We start from the raw sequence: 21,758 nt of genomic DNA, 5'->3' as shown, positions 1-21,758 counted from the left end.
AGTGTTTGGGAAGCATTTTAACATCCTCAGAGCAGAAGTGACAGTGTGCCCCGAAGCTGGTTAGTCATTCATGTTCTCCTACACACAGTGGGGCGAGCTGCATTTGTATTTGCATGGATGAGATGCCAACAGAATGTACATCTGGGGCTTGGGAGGTTTTACCTCAGTCGTTATGCGAAAGGTCTGCTGGGGACTCCCAGCTGACCTGCGTGGAGCGGGTGTGCATCCCCTGAGACCATCTGGGATGGCTTACTCCCAGCAGTCAGTGGTGGCCTGTGGTGGGGAATGAAACCAGCAACTGACAAGCGGGGGGCCCCGAGCAGAGACAGAGGGAGCAGGAGGCCCTGAGCTCACACCCTCAGGCAGAGGAGGTTGGAGGCTTGTCTGTTCTGAACTTGTCTCTTCAGAAGGATCACTGCTCTTTACTGTTCCTTCATCTCAGCCTCAATTTTACCATCTGTGAAAAGAGCAGAATAGTTTCTACTCCATGGAGTTCTGGTGGGGATTATAAAAGATCATGTAAATAAAGGGACTTAGCTCAGATGCAGAAACACTGGATTCTTGGTAAATGTCACTTATTTTTTACTAATAACAATGGGTTCTGACCATCTCTGCTCCTAGCAGAGTTCCCTGGCGTTCTCACCAAGGCCCGACACTGAGATTTCCCCCCCTTTACACCCAGAGACATGTCCTGTGAGATTATTTAAAATGATGAGAAATCCTGTGAGACTTTGAAAATGATCCAAGTCTTGTTTCCCATCAGTTTGGGGGGGGGGGGTTCTCTGTTTCCCTAAGGATTAGAAGGGTTAGCTTTGTTCTGTTGTCAGTGTATAGATTGAAGTCATTTTTTTCCGCAAGTCTTCTCATAGTGGGTTGATGTGTGTGACGAGGATCAGAATTGCTCTGTAAGGGGCGGGCAGCACAGAGAGAAGTAGGGGAGAATGATGGGACCAGCTTTGGACCTGGCCAACACCAGCATGGGTTCTAAATCACAGGTCATGATGTCTGGGAACTCAGGAAGGTACTTGACCATCTTGCCGAAATGTCCTATCAGAAGGCTGTTATGAGAAAGGGATTTTTTTGGTTATTCAGAGTTTTGGTATGATCTTTGGAGAAATGATCATGCAGCCTGCTTTTAAAATCCACACGGTCCTCACTGTGTGCCTCCTTGATAGCCAGTGCTTGGAAGTGCAGAAGTCTGCTTAGTGCAGCCAAGCTGTTCTTTTTTTCCACAGCCCTTTTGCCACGTAGGGGCCCTTGCTTTGCACCTTACTCTGCCTCCCGGCAGAGAGGAGGTGCGTCTGTTACATGTGTCTTTAACGACATGGGGATTGGCAGATCCGGATGTACTTCCTGTTGTGTTCATATATAATCACCTATTCCCTGTTGGGTGCTCTGGCCAGACCATCAAGGAGACTTGTATAATCATGGGATTTTTTTTTTAAAGATTTATTTATTTATTCTGGAGAGAGAGAGAGAACATGAGCAGGACAGGCAGAGGGAGAGGGAGAGAGAGAATCTCAAGCAGACTCCACGCTGAGCACGGAGCCCGATGTGCGGCTCTGTCTCACAACTCTGAGGTCATGACCTGAGTGGAAATCAAAAGTGGGACACTTAACCGACTGCACCACCCAGATGCCCCTTATCATAGGATTTAAAAGAGATTTTTTGGGTGTGGTTTTGGGGAGACAGTGGTCAGAGCATGTCAGATTTGAAGATGAAATGGAGGCCCAGACAGGGAGGACACACAGAAGTTAGGACCAAAGCTAGGACTAGAACTCTTCCGACACCCTAGTTCAGGGCCCACTCATGTCATTATCCCAGGCCGCCGCACACAAGTGCACAACTGTGTCATTTCCCACACCCTCACCTACAGAAAGTGCTCCGTAAGAATTTGGCCAAGCAAGCCATAGCTCTTGGTAGCGTGGGGAAGCTGCCTCAGCCTTGGGTGCCTCTTAGGGGTCATAGATGATTTTCACATTTCTGGCTCCGATTTTCCAGTGTGAGTTTTCCTTATGGGAAACCACTTCAGGCCTCCCCAGGTCCAGCAAGCTGGGATATTAGTACTGGGAGAGACTGAATGAACCAAATATCTGTTTTGACTGTAGTAAGAGCTCAAGAAGCCATTTGTTGATTGATGGGAGCCCTAAGGGAAAAATGACCTTCCCTAAGTGACTGCTGGGCTTGGTGGATGTTCAGGGTCTTTATGAGGTAAGATGGCATGCTATGCAGAAGATACCCACTTGGCCTTTTTTTTAAATTTTGAACTTAAAATGACTTTTAAGAATTATGCTAAATTGAAAACAAATGTTCGGCAATAGAATCTGAAAGAAGTAACAGACTGGGACAAGCCTAGGTATATAGTGCTTTGTTTTTCTGGGTAGGCAAGCCTTATAAGTAGAAAATCCCACACAATCTGTTCCTCTGTTGGTTCTGCTGGGCACAGGCCGTTGCTCAATGGTTTCCCTCCATTTTCCAGCCATTCCATGGTGAAGAAACTTCTGTTGGCCAGGACCTTTTGGCATTTTATTTATTGGTGTTGGTTCTTAACTTCATTCACTAGCAAGAAAAAAATGGGGAAGAATTTTTGAGGACAGATTGGAGTGTCATGGTCAAGCCACTAAATCATGTTTCTGAGGCAGCCCCATTCTCTGAATAGTGGAGATGTTTGATGATAGATTTGTTTGCTACCTGAAGAGCAATAACTCTTCAGAAAGGGGGCGACCTTGGCTGCCCCTCAAGGCAACTAACTTAAGCTGAGAGGCAGCAGAGCACAGTGGTGAAGCGATGGCCGGTGTCGAGATCCTGGATTTGCCACCTTTTAGCTGTGGGACTTTGGGCAAGTTACTCAGCCTCTCTGTGCCACCTCAGGATCCTCATCTGTAAAATAGCAATAGTGACGGCTATAAGGCTATGGTGAGGATAGCGTGGCTTAACTCACGTACTTCCTGGTATGTGGTTAGCAACAGTTAAATGTTAGCTTTGTTGTCATGTTCTGTACCCATGTCACCTGGCAGTGGACTCTTTCCTCATCTTAGAAGATTTCAGATAGTTAGAGAAAAATCTGGAATATTATAAACATGCTGTCTCATTAAAAATGTTAAGTATTTTTTAACAGAATATTTACAGAGTAATTTTTCTCAGGAGAACTTGGTCTTCCTTCTCTTGTGCAGAAGCTAATGGGACAGCATCTTGCCCCCCTGGAGTCTCGATATCATATCTGGGTTCTGGACTTCTGTTTCCCCCTGACTGTTCGACTTTGGTCCAGTTGTGTATTTCTGTGTGCTTCGGCGTTCCATTTTCATGGTGGGGCTGATACTGCCTGATTTGTCCAGGGCTCGAGAACCAGTGAGCCACCAGTGTTTTCCACCTGCTACAGGAAATTTCCGTGTGTTCTTGTCCCCCCCCCCCCCACACCCCTGTCCAAATGTGGAGGCAGGGCCAAAGAAAATTTGAATACATGAAAGCAGGGCGATTAAATATTTGTTTAGTGTTGTCCTTGTTATATTAGGGTTATAGAGCCATCTAATTTTCTCTGCTAGTTTATTCTCTGAAGGGGAATAAAAGATACTTCTAAAATTGTGCATATACAGTGATTTAATCAAACAAATTGAATTAGAACAGAGAGGATTAGAAATGACAGAGGCTGTCCTTGATTTGTTTGTCTTCAGATGGCGGCATCATGCCGGTGGTAAATAAAGTTACCTGTCCCACAAGGAGCTTCTCGTGGTGCCATGATAGGAATAAAGATGACTTCACTTTTGAATATCATAATATGAGTCCTGCCTTTGGCAAATGAAATCATCCTGTCTCTGTCCTTTGCAGGCATCAGCCAACCAGCTGGTTATGGCTTTCTTGAGCAGATGCCGTGCCAGGCTGGAACTTTACCTTCTGCTGACAGTTCACTTCTTCACACCCTATTTTAGAAAAGAAGTGAATGCTAAATTATGGGCTACCCGTTGACTTTTGACGGGCAGTTTTTGGGCTAAAGTTTTGAGGAGAAACAACTGGTCCCCAAATACTCCGGACCCCACCCGGAATTCCTCTGTTCGTCAGGGAGGATGGTCAACACGGCCGGGCCCTGACCTTCTTTCCTCCTCGATGTAGGGGGACTCGCAGCCGCAGAGCTGGATTAGATTAAGGTGCATCTTGAATTCAAACGAGATGTCCCAGGAGAAGTGCTCAGCGCTGCTGATGGCAAAGGCAGGGTGTGACCCTGGGGGTCCATGTGGCCTTGCTTTCGCCTTCAAAATGTGAGACAATAAAGACAAAGATTCTTCCTTCCCGTCCCCTTTCCATGCCCTCCTTCTCCCCTTGAGCCAAAGTGGCAGGGACCCCGTTCATACCTTAATAAACTGCTTCCTTAAAGAAATGTCAGGACACCGACCAGCCAGTAAATGTGCTCTGACTCCGGGCCTGTCCTCTGACTGACTGGGATGGGAGCCCACACACACTTAAAACTCAGAAAAGTCTAGAAACCAGAAAAGAACAGTAGCTTATTTTAATTTTCATATATTCTCAGTCTTTGCCCTCATAATTTTATAGCATTAAAGAGTTTTGTTATCTGGTTTTTGTTTGTTTTTTTTTTTTTCACTCAGCATTATGTCAACACTTGAAAATGTTTTCATGGAGATACAATATTTCATCAAGTGGATGGCCTCTATGATAGAATTGACTTATTGTTGGGTCTGACCTGTTGTAAATCAGGCTGCAATGCCTGCTTCCTTAGTTCTGCCCTTGCTTTCGTTGTTTCCCAAGGGCAAATTCCCACAAGGGGAGAAATTTGGGGCATTCTCATTAACTACATATTGTGTCCATTTGCTTTCTACAAGTCATGCTAATGTCTTTGCCCTTTGGCACTGGAGGAGGATAGTGTTTGCTTTGCGCTCTTGCCTGGGGTTCCTATTGTGTAAAAGTTATTTTGCTGGTTTGCTACTCGACAATGGTGCCTTGCTTGCAGTTTGGGTTTGCATTTCTTTGACTGTCGGTCAGGGTGAAATGTTTTCCTTCTATTCGCTTATGGGTTATGTTTCATTTCTTTTTGAATTACAGCATTATTGAGATGTAATTCACATACCATACCATTCACCCATTTAAAGTATGCAATTCAGTACTTTTTAATATACTTAGAGTTGTACAACTATCACCAATATTTAATTCCAGAACATTTTTGTTGCCCCACAAAGAAACCCTGTACCCACTAGCACTCCCCATTTACCTCTGATCGCCCCCAGTCTGTGCAGATTTGTATGTTCTAGACATTTCATACAAATGAAACCATATATCATGTGGTCTTTTGACTGGCTTCTTCAGCATGTCCCAGTGCTTCATTTCTTTGTACTGACAAATAATATGCCATTTTATGGATATGCTACATTGGGTTTATCCATTCATCATTTATCATTTGGATTCCTTCCACTTTTTGGCTATACTTTCAGGGATCATTTCTACAGTTCGTCATTTTTTGGCTATTATAATAATGCTTCTACAAATGTTCGTATACAAGATTCTGTATGGGCAGTGCTTTCAGTTTTGGGTGTATACCTAGGAGTGGAATTGTTGGGTCCTGTGGTAACTTTATGTTTTATTCCTTTCTTGTCTATGTGTATTTTCTGTCCAGTTTTTGGATGAAGTCTTTTTCTGATTATTTGAATAAAATCTATATCATAAATATGTTAACTCTTTAATCATATTTGCTCTGAATATTTTCTCAGTCAGTAAATTTCCATTTTTAAGTTGCTCATACATTTTAAATCTGTATATAGTTGAACCTGATTTTTTTTATTACATTTATTTCATTGTTTTAAAGCTGAAATATTGGAATAGACTCCCTCTAGGATTTAAAAAATTTTCAATCCTTTTCCATATTTTCAAAACAACTTTTAATATCCAAATCTTCTTGGGATTTATTTTGTTGTGTGATATTAGATATGACTCTAAGTAAATGTTTTTCTCAAATTTCACTGCCACTTTAAGATGATCTTATCTCTTTTTCACATTTGCTGTCATATATTTTAAGTCATTCAATAAAATTTTAAATACAGCAGTAATTTCTGGCTTTCCTATTTTGTTCTGCTAATCTTATGTTGTACCAGTATGACACTATTCAATAAGTACTTCTTTATGATGGGTTTCGACATCTGAAAGGATTGGTAACTACATATTACTCATAGTTTTCAGACTATCCCTTGTTCTTCTCTGATGATACTTCTAGATGAATTTTAGAGTAAGTTTGTTGAGTTCTAGAAAAATCCTGTTGGGATTGGTTGGATTTTTATGAACCCGATACATAATTTGGAGAATTATATATTGTCTTCACTCATCTGTGACCACGATTATCTCTTTCCATTTTGTAAGACCTTTTGTTTCACAGATTTTAGTAGGTTTATTTTATTCCCAGATTTTTTATTTGTATTGCTTTGTGAATAGGATCATTATTTTTTAAATTACATTTTCACATATAGCAAATGCTGTTAATTTTTTAAATCACACAAACATTTGCTGAGTGCTTTTTTTTTTTTTTTCATTCAGAGAGAGAGAGTAGAGCACAAGTAGGGGTGAGGGTCAGAGATAGGGAGAGGCAGACTCCCCGCTGAGCAGGGAGCCCCATGCAGGGCTGGATCCCAGGACCCTGGGATCATGACCTGAGCTGAAGGCAGATGCTTCACCAACTGAGCCACCCAGGCGCCCCTATTGAGTGCTGTCTATGTTCTGCACTGTGTTTCACACCAGGGGCACTGGAATGAATAAGCCACAGAGCCTGTCCTTAGGAAACATATGATCTAACGGGGACCCAGGTCCATAACCAGTGTGGGCAGTGCTTTGGTGGGGAACACTCAGGACTCTGCAAGCCCAGAGAAGTGTCTTGGTGGATCAGCCTGGTAGTTCAGGGATGGTTCCTAAAAGAGGGGACACCTGAGCTGAATTTTGAAGGTCGACAAGGGTAGCAACATAGGAATATTAGCCACAATACTGAATTCTATAAAAATAGGTTGATTCTTTTCATTTTTCTAAGAATATGAATATATGGCAGAGGAATGATTTTTGTTTTTGTTCCTTCCTGTCTAATATTTTCCATTTTATCTCTCTCACACCCTATCTCCAGATTTTCCAGAACAATGTTAAAAAATAAAAGTGGTAGAAAAATGTCCTTATTTTGTTCCTACTTGAAGGTAACTCTTTAATATATCTCCATTAAGGATTATAATGCTTATATGCTCCTTAAGTTTCCACTTACAATTCGTAACAATCACGTCAGGTATATATTATTATCCCCATTACACAGATGAGGACAGTGAAGGTCTGAAAGGTTGAAGGAATTGTCCTAAGTCCACAAGTGGTGAGGAGTATCAGAACCTGACGTTGAACCTGGGTCTTTTGACCTAAAGTCTTTGGCCTCTGCCCCCTTACTGTCATGCCTCCTTAGTCACTAGGTGACTAGGTGTATGCTTTTGCCAAAGCAGGATACACTTGTTAAGGATGCTTGTTGGCAGTCCTCTTGCAGGGAAGTGTTTATCCTCAGAACAAGTGGTGGCTTCGACACTGCCAAACAATGCTCCTGCCCAGGCCCATGTGTTAGAGGCTCTTCGTGAAGAAGGGATGAAATCCAAGATGCTTAGACTTAAGGGTAAACCCCGAGCTAAGCTCTTCTCTCTGCCTCTCCCCTTGTGTCTTTCCCATTCTTCCCATTTATAACCTAAAGCCTCATACTGGCAGCTCTGACCTCTTGTCTTTTGGACTTTGTTCTGCAAGCAAAGGCAGAGTGATGGGACAAAGGGGAAGGAGCTGGACTGCAGAGTCAGGTGGACCTGAGTTTCAGCACCAACTCTAACACTTAGCCATGCAGTTTGGGCAACTCACCCAGTGGAACAAAGCCTCGTTTCCTCCTTTAATGAAGAGAGGATAGTAGTGTGTATCTCAGTGGCTTTTTGTGGGGGAATAAATGAGAGAGCCTATGTGCCTACATAGTGCCTAGTGCATAGTAGGTTACTTTCTTATTGCTTTTTTTCTGCATTTCTGATTGGTCTTGCAAATTCATTCATTCATTATGGACTTCATTCATTTCTGATGTATATTGAATGCTTTCCCTGCACCAAACATTGCAGTAGACATTGAACATATTAGTAAATTAAATAGATGTGGCCCTGACTTTGTGGACGTTTCAGCACCATAGAGGGAGACAGCCAGTAATCAAGGAAAAAAAATGCAATGAAGGAATAGGACAGGCTACTGTGAGAGGGAATAATAGAGGCAGACCTATGTGATGTTAGGTGGCCAGAGAAGACCCTTCCAACAAGGTGACAAATCAAGTTGACACCTGAAGGATGAGAAAGATCACAAGGGTAACATGACCCAGATTGTGTTATGGAAAGTTATTCAGACTGCTTGTGGGAAGTGGGAAGAAGAAAAAGAGCAAGAGATGACATGGAGACTCCATTTAGGAGACTGTTGTGGAAATCTCATAGGAAGTGATGGTAGCTTCCTTGAAGGTAATGGTTATAGAAATGGATAGATACAGACATATTTGAGAAATAATTAGGGACATGGTAATAGATTAGAGAGTGTCAGGGTGTCAAGCCTCACACCCCCACCCCCTCCCCAGTGTCTGATTTGGGCAGCTTAGTGGATGTTATTTATTAAGATGGGATAACTAGAGAATTATGTTTTGGGGTGAACCTGAGCTTCTAGGAGCTTTAATCATGCTCAGAGTTTTCCTGGGAGTGGAAATTAGGTGGTTCTTGTCCCCAGAAGACATTCTATGAGCTAGGAGGGAGATGCCCAGAAAGGACCCCTTGAGGATAAGCCTCATCCCTGAGCTCTAGGTATGTAGACCCTTCTTAAGACCAAGGCTGGACCAGGAAAATCCAAGAATTTCTCTGTCCCACCATCAGCCATGTAACAAACACAGCACCAAGTAACAAGTAACGATAGAATACTGCTGGGAAAGGGGCATGACATTGGAGAGAAATCCCCTGTGTAGCCCAAGCATACAGGGACTGCTGAAAATAGGATGGAACAGAAACACTGAGAAAAACCTTCTGGCATCCCAGGTCCCAGAGTAAGCACAAGTTAGTAGCCTACTACTTGAGGAATTTGAAGTCTGTGGTGCATTGGAGGTAATTATAGAAACAACAAAACCCAGCCCAACTTCAACTACTGACTAGATTGACTCAGTCCCCCACATCTGTTGCCCACTTTCAGGTATAAATATTATTTACCTCAGTCTGTTTCTCTACACACAATCTTCAATGTTGAATTTAAAAATATGAGATGTACACAAATGCACATACAAACAGGAATAAGCAAACTCTGTAAAGAGCAATAAACAAAACCAAACCCAGAAGTGACCCAGGTGTTGGAGCTATCAGATAGGAGCTTAAAAATATCAACAAATAATGTGTTAGAGGATATTGTGGAAAAAGTATACAACATACATAAAGAGATGGGAATTTCAGCAGAGAGATAGAAACTACAAAAATGTAAAATTGAAATGCTAGAAATAATAAAACATGATATAAGAGATGAAGAGATTTTTTTTTTTTAAGATTTTATTTTGGGGGCACCTGGGTGGCTCAGTCAGTTAAGCATCCCACTCCTGGTTTGGGCTCAGGTCATGTTTTCATGGGTCATGGGATTGATCCCCATGTTGGTCTCCATGCTCAGCAGGGAGTCTGCTTGAAGATTCTCTTCTTTGCCCCTTCCTCCACTCACATGCGTGTGCTCTCTCTCTGTCTCTAAAATAAATAAATAAATCCTTTTTAAAAAGGGTTTTATTTTTAAGTAATCTCTACCCCCCAACATGGGACTCAAACTTACAACCCCAAGATCAAGAGTCATGTGCTCTCCAGGTGCCCCAAGATGAATCAGTTTTTTTGATGGCTTATTAGAATACTGGGCACAGCTAAGAAAATATCTTTCAGTTGAAGATAGGTTAATAGAGATGACTCAAATAGAAATACAAAAAGAAAAAAAAAAGTGGGGAAAAGCCAAATCAGAGCATCCAAGAAATACAGAAAAAATATGTATTTGGTGTCCCAAAAGGAGAAGAGAGAGAAACTGAAACAGAAGAAATATTTGAAGAGAAAAAATGGCTGAGAGTTTTTCAAAATTACTGAAACACAACAAACCACATATCCAAGAATCTCAGAGGACCCCAAGCAGGATAAACAGAAACATACACTTAGACATATTGTAGTTAAACTATTGAAAATCAAAGACAGAATCTTGAAGGAAGCCAGAGAAAAAGAAACTTTAAATACAGAAGAATAAAACTAATAGTTACAACAGATTTGTCATTAGAAACTATGCAAGTTAGAAGACGTCAGAGAGGGGCACCTGGGTGGCTCAGTCGTTAAATGTCTGCCTTCGGCTCAGGTCATGATCCCAGGGTCCTGGGATCGAGCCCTGCATCGGGCTCCCTGCTCCGCAGGAAGCCTGCTTCTCCCTCTCCCACTCGCCCTGCTTGTGTTCCCTCTCTCACTGTGTCTCTCTCTGTCAAATCAATAAATAAAATCTTTAATAAAAAAAAAAAGAAAACATCAGAGAGATGCCTTTAAAGTACTGGATGAAAAATTTCAAAACACCTTTGAAGAAAGAAGACAGACTTTTTTTTTTATAGGACAAACAAAAGTTAAAAGAATGCAACAGACTTGCATAACAAGAAATGTTGAAGTTCAAGCAGAAGAAAATAAAGATACGTACAATGAAATGAAGATCATCATAAATGGTGACAATGAGCATACAGACTTTTTTCTATTTTTAATTTAAAAAAATATAATTGACCACCTAAACCGACAATAATAACAACGTATTGTGGGATATATAACATAGGAGTAAGATGCATGACAACCATAGCACAAAAGATGGGGGACTAAACGTAAGTATACTGTTATAAAGTGTTTATACTATATATGAATTGGTGTATTATTGTTTTTTTTTTTAAGATTTTATTTATTTATTTGAGAGACAGAGAGCATGAGAGGGAGGAAGGTCAGAGGGAGAAGCAGACTCCCTGCCGAGCAGGGAGCCCAAAGCGGGACTCGATCCAGGGACTCCAGGATCATGACCTGAGCCGAAGGCAGTCACTTAACCAACTGAGCCACCCAGGCGCCCGGTGTATTATTGTTTGGAACATAGACTGTGATAAGCCAAAGAGCTATATTGTATACCGTTCAGCAGCCAAGCGGGGGGAGGGTGGGGGGGCATGGGTGGATGGACAGATAGACAAACATAATTAACCACTCATTAGTGGAAATGAAATGGAATCATCATTCCAAAAAAGCAGAATGAGAGGGAAAAAAGGAACAAAGAACAGATGGGAAAATAAAAAAACAACAAACAAGATGATTCCAGTCATGCCAATAGTTACATTAAATGTAATTGGTCTGAACAATTAAAAGGAAGAGATTTTCAGATTGGATGAAAATGCAAGGCCTAATATATGCTATCTATAAGAAAGCCATTTAAAATTAATATATAGGTAGGCAAAAAGTAAAATTATATACCATGTAAACAATAATCAAAACAAAGCTAGGGTGACTATTACATCAGAGAGTAGAATTTAGAACAAGGAATATTTACAGGTGATAAAGAGAGATGTTACATAACAAAGGGGTCAATTAATCAACAAGACATTGTAATTCTAAAAGTGTATGTAGCTAATAATAGAGCTTCTAAATGTCTAAAACAAAATATATAGAAGAATTTATACCATTAAATGTATATATTAGAAAGGAAAAAAATTCAAATCAGTGGTGTAAATTTCCAATTCAAGAAACTAGAAAAAGAACAAATTAAAGCCAAAGCAAGCAAAAGGGAGGAGTAATAAAGATCAGAACAAAAATCAATGAAATAGAAGAGATAAAAAGAGAAAATCAGTGAAACTAAAATAGATTCTTTTAAAAGATCCATAAAATTTGTGAACTATTAACAAGGTTGAACAAGAATAAAAGAGAGAAGAAACAAATTACCAACACCCAAGAAGAGGAGACAGTACTATAGATTCATAAACATTAAAAGGCTGCAAGGGAAGGGGCACCTGGCTGGCTCAGTCAGTGGAGCATGTGACTCTTGATCTTGGGGTTGTGAGTTTGAGCCCCATGTTGGGTGTAGAGATTACTTAAAAAAATAAAATCTTAAAAAAAAGGTGGTAAGGGAAAATTATGACCAACTTTATGCCAATAAATGTGATCACTTAAAAAAAAATGACAGATTCCCTGAAAGACACAAACTATTGAAGTTCACTTAAGAAGAAAGAGATAACCCAAATATTCCTGTGTCTAGTAAAGAAATTGAATTTGTAGTTAAAAACCTTTGCAGAAAGAAAACTACAGGTCAAGTTGACTTTATTGGTGAATTCTACCAAACATTAAAGGAAGAAATGATAGCAATACTATAAAAACTTCCAGCATACAAAAGAGGAGGAAAACATTCCCTAACTCATTTTATGAGACTGATATCTCTTATGAATATAGATGCAAATATCCTCAACAAAATATCAGCAAACTGAGTCCAACAACATATAGAAAGGATTATATATCATGACTGAGCAAGATTCATTTCAGGAATGCAAGTTGACTTAACATGTGAAAATCAATTAATGTAATATATCAGTAAAATAAAAGACAAAATCTGCATGATAATGGTAATTTCGGGAGATGTAGAGAAAACATTTGACAAAACCCAACACTGTTTTGTGATAGGAATAGAGGTTCACATCTTCACCCTGATAGAAGGCACATATGAAAAACCCACATCTAAAACATATATAATGGTGAAAGACTGGATTTTTCCCTCTAAGATCAGGATTAAGACAAGGATGTCTGCTCTCACTACTTCTATTCAGTATTGTAGTAGAAGTTCTAACCAATGCAATTAGGCAAGATAAAGAAATAAAAGGCATCTAGGTTGAAAAGGGAGAAGTAAGACTATCTCAATTTGCAGATGACATGATCTTGTATACAGAAGATCCTAAGGAATTCACACATACAGACCCTATTTTAACTAGTAAGTGATTTCAGCAAGGTTATAGAATACAAGGTCAATATAAAAACTACACTTTTATTTCTCTACACTAACAATCTGAGAATGAAATTAAGAAAACAATTCCATTTATAATAGCATCAAAAGATGAAAATATATCTCACTGATATGAGGAATTCTTAATCTCAGGAAACAAACTGAGTTTTGCTGGAGTGGTGGGGGGTGGGAGGGATGGGGTGGCTGGGTGATAGACGTTGGGGAGGGTATGTGCTATGGTGAGCACTGTGAATTGTGTAAGACTGTTGAATCACAGACCTGTACCTCTGAAACAAATCATACATTATATGTTAAAAAAGAAAAAAAAGATGAAAATACATGGGAATAATAGAAAGAAGTGCAAACCTTATACCCTGAAAACTACAAATCACTGTTGAAAGAAATTAAAGAAAACCTAAATAAATGGGAAGACATCCCACTTTTATGGAGCAAAAGACTTAATTTGTTCAGATATATCTGTATATCTATACTCTCTCCACGTGCACACGCATACATACATATAATAAATATAAGATCTATTTTTAACTTCAGGACAAGTGCCCAGACCTTTAATGACTATGTGTAAAAAAACACATTTTTTCTGAAGTTGAGTGATTACTTTGGTCACAGTTTCTCCTGTTAAATTTAATTAAAATTAAATGTAACAGTTTACATTTAAAACTGGCATGCATAACACAATCTCAGTTTTTGGAAAATGATTTTTATCTTTCTTTCCTTGATACGTATGTATAGGGATACCTGGGTTATCGTTCAATAAATGTTAACTAGTTGTTTCTGTGTGGTGGAATTTTGAGATGATTTTTTATTTTCTTTCTGTGCTGTACTGAATTGGTTTTGCTTTAAAGTAATCACAGCATTTTTAAAAATTAAAAGCTATGCTTGAAAGCCAATGAAGGCTAATATTTTCAAAGGTTAAGTGTTGGGCCTCCAAGTAGAGATGTCAAGGAAGTAGTTGAATATATGAGTCTAGTGTTCGATGGGAAAGTCTGCAGTAGAGAGGATAACTTTGGGAGTGGGCAGCATAGAGATGATTTCTGAAACTCAGAGGAATGGGTAAGCTCATCCTCTTGTAAGAGAGACTTACAAGAGCCCGCGCTCTTTGCATGTGCAGCACTTGGAGGATGCGTTGGGGAGGAGCCTGCAGTTGAGCCAAAAATGACAGTTCGCAGGGGTAGGAGGAACACCTACCTCTTAGCACTCACAGAGCCAAGTGCTAAGTCGGGAAGGAGCCAGGCAGTTTTGATAAGATGTTGGGATGCAGTTCAAATGCAAGGGTTGCCCACCTGGATTTCATCCCACAACATCTGTTCATTGTGCACTTGTCTTTGCTGTTTCCCGAAGCTTGAAAGTTAGAGAAGCAGGAATTGCTTCCACTCCATACAGAGAATAATTCTGAGACCTCTAGAACGTTTGGGCTTTGGCTTACAGCTGGGTCTTTGAAGGGCTGCTGACTTTCAGCAGATGTGGACAGCATGTTTGGAGAACACTTGTAGGGTTTTTAAATGGGCTACAAGTGGCTTCTGTTTGATAAATGCTTTGTTTGACTTGCCAGTTTAAAGCTGGTAGCTTCTCTAATAGCAGGTATGTGTTTACCTTTCACTATAACCCACTCGCTTGAAGGTCTTGCTCCTGATTAGTTGGCAGTCTTTCTTGTGGGGCTAAAAATTTAGACCTTTAAAAGCTCATTATCTGTTGACAAAAGATCAAGTTTTGGGAGAGAGAGAGCTTAGTTTGTTTTTCTCCGAGCTCCCCTTGAGAGTCCATAGGCCTTGGCTTTGAAGCCTCAGGAGTTCACCCTCCCTGGGGAATTTCGGGGCCCATGCCAATCACAGCGCTTCTCAGCTCAGCTTCCTTTGGAGTTCATCGAGCTTATGTAGGGCAGGAGCTGCCGTCAGCCTGTCCGTGATCTCTGCCATTGGTGGATGATGACTTCTCCGGCCTGTTGCTGGGACCTGTTTCTGTCTCACTCAGACTCTCTGTCAACATCCTGGCACCCAGCAGAGCCCTCAGTGCTCCGCCTGGCACTGAGCACCCCTCAGCACCCTTCCGTTCCAGGAGAGCCCCGCATGCCCGGCTCAGAGGTGTCATTCTCTCAGCTGTCCTAATCTTTGCACTCACTTCTGCACCAGTCCCCATGCACCGATGTTGGTGTGAGGAAGCTGATTTGTCAGGTTGTCAGGTCGTGCAGCGCGTGTAGAGATGCGGTTTGAAGGGATTAGGCTTGGATATGGATCTGATTAGTTTTCCGATTTTCTCCCCTTCCAGGTAATACTTACCAATATTCAAAACAGAAGCCCTAAGCCCGGCCCTGCTCCCCACGATCAAGAACTAGGTTTTTTCCTAGAAACAGGACTTCAGAGAGCCCATGTCCTCTATTTCAAAAATGGGTAAGCCTTCTTCGTTTTTTAACTCAGGTTCCTAAAGAAGGAAAATAGAAAGCCTCACCATGCTGTCTCCGGTTTAGCTATTGTATAAAAGCAATTTTGAACATGAACTGCGATTGGAAGAGTTTTTTAAAATCATGAATGTAGGCTCTTTTGTCTCTTCTCCCCTGGCTCTCTCCCTTTGCCATGAGGTCTGAACGTGGGAGAAGGGAGGAAGGAGGCCTCCTTTGTGAGAAGGAGTCACAGGTTCGAAGCTCCAGCCAGCGGGTGGGTCTGCTGGGAGCGAGCTTTCTGCCACCCCTCCTCCTCAGCAGTGGTACCACACAGACCAGCCCCTGCTGTTGGGGGACGAGTCAGTGACTTGGAAATCCCAGCACACAGGGTCATCTCCTGAGCAGCTTCTCAGTTCAGAGAATTGGGTCTGCCAAATCTCCAACGGTTTTTAGGAAAGTGAGGGTGGTTCTGACATCACACGGGCACATTTTCCACTTGAGCTGCCTTTGCAAAGGATTTAGGAAAGTTTACTGACGTGAACGTGAGGGATAGCTCTCTGGTCATTTGACATTTGTTTTCCTTTTTGTGTTGCTCTTATGAGGAAGGTGATGATTCTGTTACAGATCTCTTCAGCTGTCCCTTGTTTTGACCTTGTGCTGCAGGATAGATGTGCATGAAGACCCACAGTAGGTATCTGGCTTCTCCGTAGCTCCTCGTAGGCCTGTTCCTCTTCCTCTAGGAATAGCCAAGTAGCGCTTGGAACCACAGAGGGGACATGAGTCCCAGCCTTTGGATAATGAACAGTGGAGTTGCTCCCTCTTCATTTTCAAGAACTTCAAACCTTGGGGCATAGCTCATGGGAGTGGCATTTCTTCTGTTCGCTGGCTCAGAGCCACATGCAAACATTTCTCATTTGTTGCCTGCAAATGCTTATTTCTTCAAATCCCGTTAAACTGTTGGTGGAGAAGGCCTGCTTGGCTCCAAAGACCATTGGTTCAGATCGGCATGGCGTGTGAAAGGCCACAATAACACCCCAAGGTTTGGACTGGCTTGAGGCCTTGGTGGCCAGGAAGATGCTTCCAAGTTTGATCTCATCTGCCACTGACTGAGATCATCTGAGCAATAGTGCATGTCCTCTAAGCTGAATTTTTAGTTCTCTTTCCTATGATGCTATAAGTAGAGGGACAAGGGAGCGAACACGGAATATTTTTTTGAGTGATTTGTTTCTTCTCCCTTTTAACAATAAATGGTGGTCATCACAGAGGAACCCCAACCTTGCTCTCTCTCCCTCTAACCTGTAAGTGTATGTGGTTGACTCCCATATGCAAGTCCGGAGGCAGGAGTGCATTCCCTTGGGGCTCTCAGGGGTGCCGAACCAATACCTTCTATTGAAAGCGTTTTGTGTAAGATTGGTAAAGGTGGACTGGATAATTTATTTTCATCTGAAGCCTACTCACTGAAGAGGAAGAAGCTAGTCCTCTTGGGCTCTGACCTCCTGCCCTGAAATGCTGGCTGCCCACTGGAATCCAACTAAAAAATAATGATGAGAGGTTTGTCCTAGAAGATGGATTACATGCCAGGAATTGCTTAGCGGCTCATTTCTCTTTTTATTTTACCCAAGTTCAAGGAGATTCCCATTGACATGGCCAAAGTGAAGAGACTGCTTAACTTTGAAGCCTTTTCTCCTCCTTTCTTGTCCTCTTGCTCTTCTTTTTGGGCTCCAGAGGCCAGTGATAGGGTTGGCCAGCTTCTCTAGAGGGTCCTCGCCAGCTGCAATGTCCTTTGCAGCAGTAATGAGAGATTACTTTGGGGTAGATGGAGGTGAAGGCCAGTTCGGGGACCACAAGCTGTGGATGAAAAGAGAGAGAGCAGCAGGAGGTTTGGGCCTGTCCAGTGCTGCCAGGCTGCCTGACTTAGAGCAGTGGGTCTCTCGGGGCCCAGGAGCCCCGCCTACGTCATTGTCAATGGACGTGCACGGCCAGGATCTCTGTGGAGTAGGTGGGGGCACGTGGAGGTAGCTGCTGTCCCTAAGCACCAATGGCTTCCCACATCCCATCTTCTGATGTGTTTGCTCCTTTTTGCTTTTCTGTACTTAATTTTTTAAATTATTTTTATTTTTATTTATTTTTTAGGTGCGGGGGGAGAGAGAAAGAGTGGCAGGGAGGGGCAGAGGGAGAGGGAGAGAGAAAATCTTAAGCAGGCTCCATGCTCAGCAGGGAACCCAACATGGGGCTCGATCTCACAACCCTGAGATCATGACCTGAGCTAAAACCAAGAGTCAGTTGCTTAACCGACCGAGCCACCCAGGCGCCCCTCTGCACTTTAAAATTATGTATCTGGAAGGATATCACAGACGGGGTTTGACTGATTTGCAAAGATTAAGAATAGGGGCTGTAGAAGAGCTTCGCAATAAGAGATGGGAATTGATAAAGCACATCTTTTTCTTTAGAAATGTACTTCGATGTATTCAGCTTTGTAGTTGTCATCCCTGAGGACTTAACGAGATTTAGTAATTAATCTTACTCTTTATAATCCTCCCATCTTTCCCGAGAGTATGTGAACAAACTAGTGAACTCGGGTCTCTTTCAGAAAGAATCCGAGTCCCAGACCAAGGCTCTTACTTCACCGTCCTTGATCCTCACGGCGTCGGCTCTTTCCCGGGCACTGCCGCCCCTCGAGGCTGGTGCTATGAATAGTGTTGCCCCCGTGTGTCCACGGGGACCTGGCTGCCGGGTTCTGCCGTCCGTCCTTCCAGCACTGCTCCACTCAGGGGAAAGTCTGTCTGTGTGCGCAGAGGTTGGGTCCGACCCTCCAGCAGCGAGTGGTCTGTCGTCATCCTGCCTCCCTGGGAGGAGGCTCGGGACCCAGGGACAAGACGTTGCCGGGGGTGGTTCCCAGCCTCTGCTGCTGATTGGCGTTTTCTCCTCCCACTTTTCCTCGTGTCTCATCCAGAGCGAGCCTCGGATCCTCTTGTTTCCTCCTCTCTCCTCCTCCCGTTTTCCTCTCTCCCCGCCCCTCCTGCAGCCTCTTTCCTCCTGTTGGGACAGAATACCCTGTCCTATCTGAGCCCCACAGCCACATCTGTCTCGTGTCTAGCTCTCCTGTCCCTCTGGATGGCAGCAGCAAGCCTGCGAAGAATGAAAGAAAACCCTCTTGCTCAGCTCTGCAGAGGGTGTAAGGAGAGCGCGTTAGCCTCAGAGGGCCAGGACGCGACCTCCAAGGGTTCCCGGAGTGGCCTTGCTGAGGCAGGCGCTCAGACGAGGGGCAGCAAGGGTGTCGGAGCCAGAGGACTTGGATTTGGAACCAGTCCTTCTCCTCACTGGGTCTCGGTTTCTTTATCTGTAAAACGGGTCTGGCGCCCCCCAGGTCACACAGCTGAGTGACAAGTAAGACAATGCGTGTGGGAGCGCTTCCTAAAGCGTCAGGCAAGCGGCAGGTGCCAAGCTGTCATTGCCAGTGATGCGGATGCCCGGCCGACTTCCCAGGTGGACGTGGGACCAGGTGAAGGTCAGCCTCCAGTGGAAGTGGAAGTCTGCAATGCAGACATCACTCATTTGGTTGCTGAGCCTCACATGACACATTTTTCAGGGAAGGGCATTTATTTATGGCTGCTGGTTTAGGTGAGCTCGGCTCAAGACGTATATCGGTTAGCCGGGCTGGCTGTCATGACTGATGGCCATGTCGGCGCGCCCGAGAGGAGGTGGGGTGACTGGCGAGGGGTGGCCGCTGGGCAGCACAGATAGTGGCCCAGAGATGGCCTCAGCCTGGGGGTCCCCTCAGCCTTGTTGGAGTTTTTTTTTAAGATTTTTATTTTATTTAATTTTAAATAATCTCCACACCCAATGTGGGGCTTGAACTCACAACCCTGAGATCAAGAATCACACGCTCCACCAACTGAGCCAGCCAGGCGCCCTCCTCCCCTCAGCCTTCTAAGGAGAAGAGAAATGATACTCCTCGCTTGAGTCCTTGTGGCCAGAATTTCCAGGCAGCTCAGGTTTGGGATGCCAGTTATTGACTGCCTGCTGTTTTAGGAATATTTGACCATCTCTTATCAACAAAGGGTAGCAAAGGACATTTCAAGTAACTGTGCTTCTTGTCAGCCCTGTCAGACGCACTGGCTGAGCAAAATGGATGGCAGCGGGTGTTTTCCTGGGCTCCGAATTGGTTTTAATTCAGGGAGGGTGGGGATACATTAAAACAAGAAGGCAAATGCCCAGGGACACCTGGGAGACGTGCCCGTGGGTCATACTCTTTGCTGGGGTGCATCATGGAGTTCTACCCTGGAAACCCCGACTCGGAGGAGGTTTGATCAGACTCTGAGTTGCCCTGCGGTGCTTGGCGCCGCGCTGGGGAAGAAAGGGGTGTAGAGGGGCTTTTTAGAGTTTTGTTATTATAGTCAATCAAATAGACCACTAATCACCACTGTGCATTGGCTTTAAAAATCCCTAGACTTCCTCAGTAATTTTGTTGACCTGTTCAGCCCTGCTTAATGTAGCCTAGAATTAGCAGGCCAAAAAAGGGGCACTGAGGCATGCAGTATCCTAGGGGCTGCTGAGGAGGGCGCTTCCTGTGTTTCCCGCCCCAGAGACAGCAGCGGCAGCAGGTCACAGGGAGGGGGTCGTGGGAAGGGGCCGGCCAGGAAGTGAGGGGGGCCCCCGTGCTGGCTCCCCAGGCACCAGAGCAGCTTGGCCTTGGCCTATGCATTCTAGCATTCAGGCTGCCTTCCCTCCCGCAGTGGTAAGAAGTGTTCACTTTTTAAACTACATATGGCTTTTTATATCATAAGTCAAATGCAATGAATGGGGAGAGAATTCAGACACGGTTCCAGGAAGCATTTAAAACGTATCAGCGTTTTGTCCATGATGGTCTTTGAGAGAGAGGCAGAGATTAGAAGGAAATGGGCCTGCATTCTAAGAGATAGTAGGAGAAAAGGAAAGATTAAGACATAAATGTAGGTAACGCAGTTCTGTTGTATAAAAGAGTAAACAATGGGAGAACACCTGATCTCTTTAACTGACCCAAGTGAGCTCGAGTTTCTAGGTCCATTTATTCCTTCATTCAGGAAGGTCATATAGGGAGGATGACTTGCCTACCTATTAGGTACCAGACCCTATCTTAGGCAATGGTGAAGAGGAGGGGCAAAGTCCCTGCCTTGCTATAACTCACAGTCCCATGGGGAATTAAGGATGCAAACAAGCAATTTCAGGATAGTTTGGGTGTGTTGACAAGGCGAGTTCAGCTTGCCACAAAAGCAAATAAGGAAGCTGCCATATGGACACGGCTGCACGATCTGTAAAGGGGGGTAAAGCTTTGGAGAAGTGTGCTGGGAATGATGTCGATGCAAATCGACTGTGGAGAGCCAGGGCCGCCTCCCAAATAGTGGGCAGAAGTGTGCAGTTAGAGCTCTAATAAGCATTGTATATATTCTGCAGGGTATGAGGAGACCAATCTGGCTAGAGTGAGGGTTTGTGTAGAGATCTGTGGATTTTTATATAAACCTCTCAGCATAGGACCTGGCACACAGTGGGTTTGGCCAGTCATCGGACAAGTATTTATTGAGTTCCCCTATGTGTCCAGTATTGTGCTTGGTGCTACATTGGTGAATGGAAGAGACATGGTCCAGGCTTTCAGGGAGGATGCAGTCTACTGAGGGAGACAGATGATAAGCAAGTAAACCAATGGATACAATTACAAATTAGAATATGTGCCAGGGAATGAATGGGTGCAGTGAATGCAGATAACAGAGGGCACCTGCTTAGGTAGGGTGGTCAGGCTGGGCCTCCTGAGGAGGCGACCCAGAGCCCAGGACATGACGGTGAGCAGGAGGTAACCTGCTGAGAGCAGGAGAAAGAGGATTCCAAGCGGAGGGTCCAGCATGTGCAAGCTCTTGACCCAGGAAGGAGCTTGATGTGTTTCAGAATCTGAAAGGGGTCCAGTGTGGCTGAAGCAGTTGTGAGGGGAGAGAGGCATAGACTCGGTGTGGAAGACTTCTGGTCAACCTAGCTCACTGTGCTGAGCACGTCCCATGAGTCATCTCACTATTAAGGAGAATTTCCATAATAGTTGAGATGATGGTGGGGTACAGAATCTGTCAGAGCACATTTGTTTCAATCACTGCCTTTGATAAATGAGAAGTCTAAGATCTGGAGAAATCATGTGCAATATTGTTTAATAAATGTTTATCGAGAATCTTACTAGGTTACTTACTAGAGCCAAATACTGATCTAAGAGGACAAGTGAGACCCAGTCAGTGCCCCTGTGGAGTTTACAATTTGTTTGGGAAAACAGTCAATAAATAAGGCAGCATGATTTACTCAGGGCCACACAACTGGTTGGTGGCAG

The 21,758-nt window shown here is 43.5% G+C and overlaps 1 protein-coding gene across 10 annotated transcripts in view; it reads left to right on the top strand.

Moving 5' to 3' along the window:
- The window catches only part of TTC7B (tetratricopeptide repeat domain 7B), a 251,052-nt gene that overhangs the window by 66,741 nt on the left and 162,553 nt on the right, over positions 1–21,758 (top strand). For 7 of the 10 annotated variants that reach the window (XM_045901401.3, XM_045901400.3, XM_045901402.3 and 4 more), the window contains one exon: positions 15,304–15,425. The exons of 2 other annotated variants lie outside the window; for them this stretch is intronic. In XM_045901401.3, the coding sequence (XP_045757357.2) occupies positions 15,304–15,425 (122 nt within the window). Of the gene's footprint in view, positions 1–15,303; positions 15,426–21,758 lie in introns of those variants that run through there. One more of the 10 variants, XM_064571483.1, reaches the window with a different exon arrangement.

This window comes from Mirounga angustirostris, unplaced genomic scaffold, assembly GCF_029215605.1.
Source record: "Mirounga angustirostris isolate CCGP_5_RB_7025 unplaced genomic scaffold, mMirAng1.0.hap1 SCAF_9, whole genome shotgun sequence".
Lineage (NCBI taxonomy): Eukaryota > Metazoa > Chordata > Mammalia > Carnivora > Phocidae > Mirounga > Mirounga angustirostris.
The sequence above is the reverse complement of the archived record's forward strand: the minus strand, read 5'-3'. Positions and strand labels throughout refer to the sequence as shown.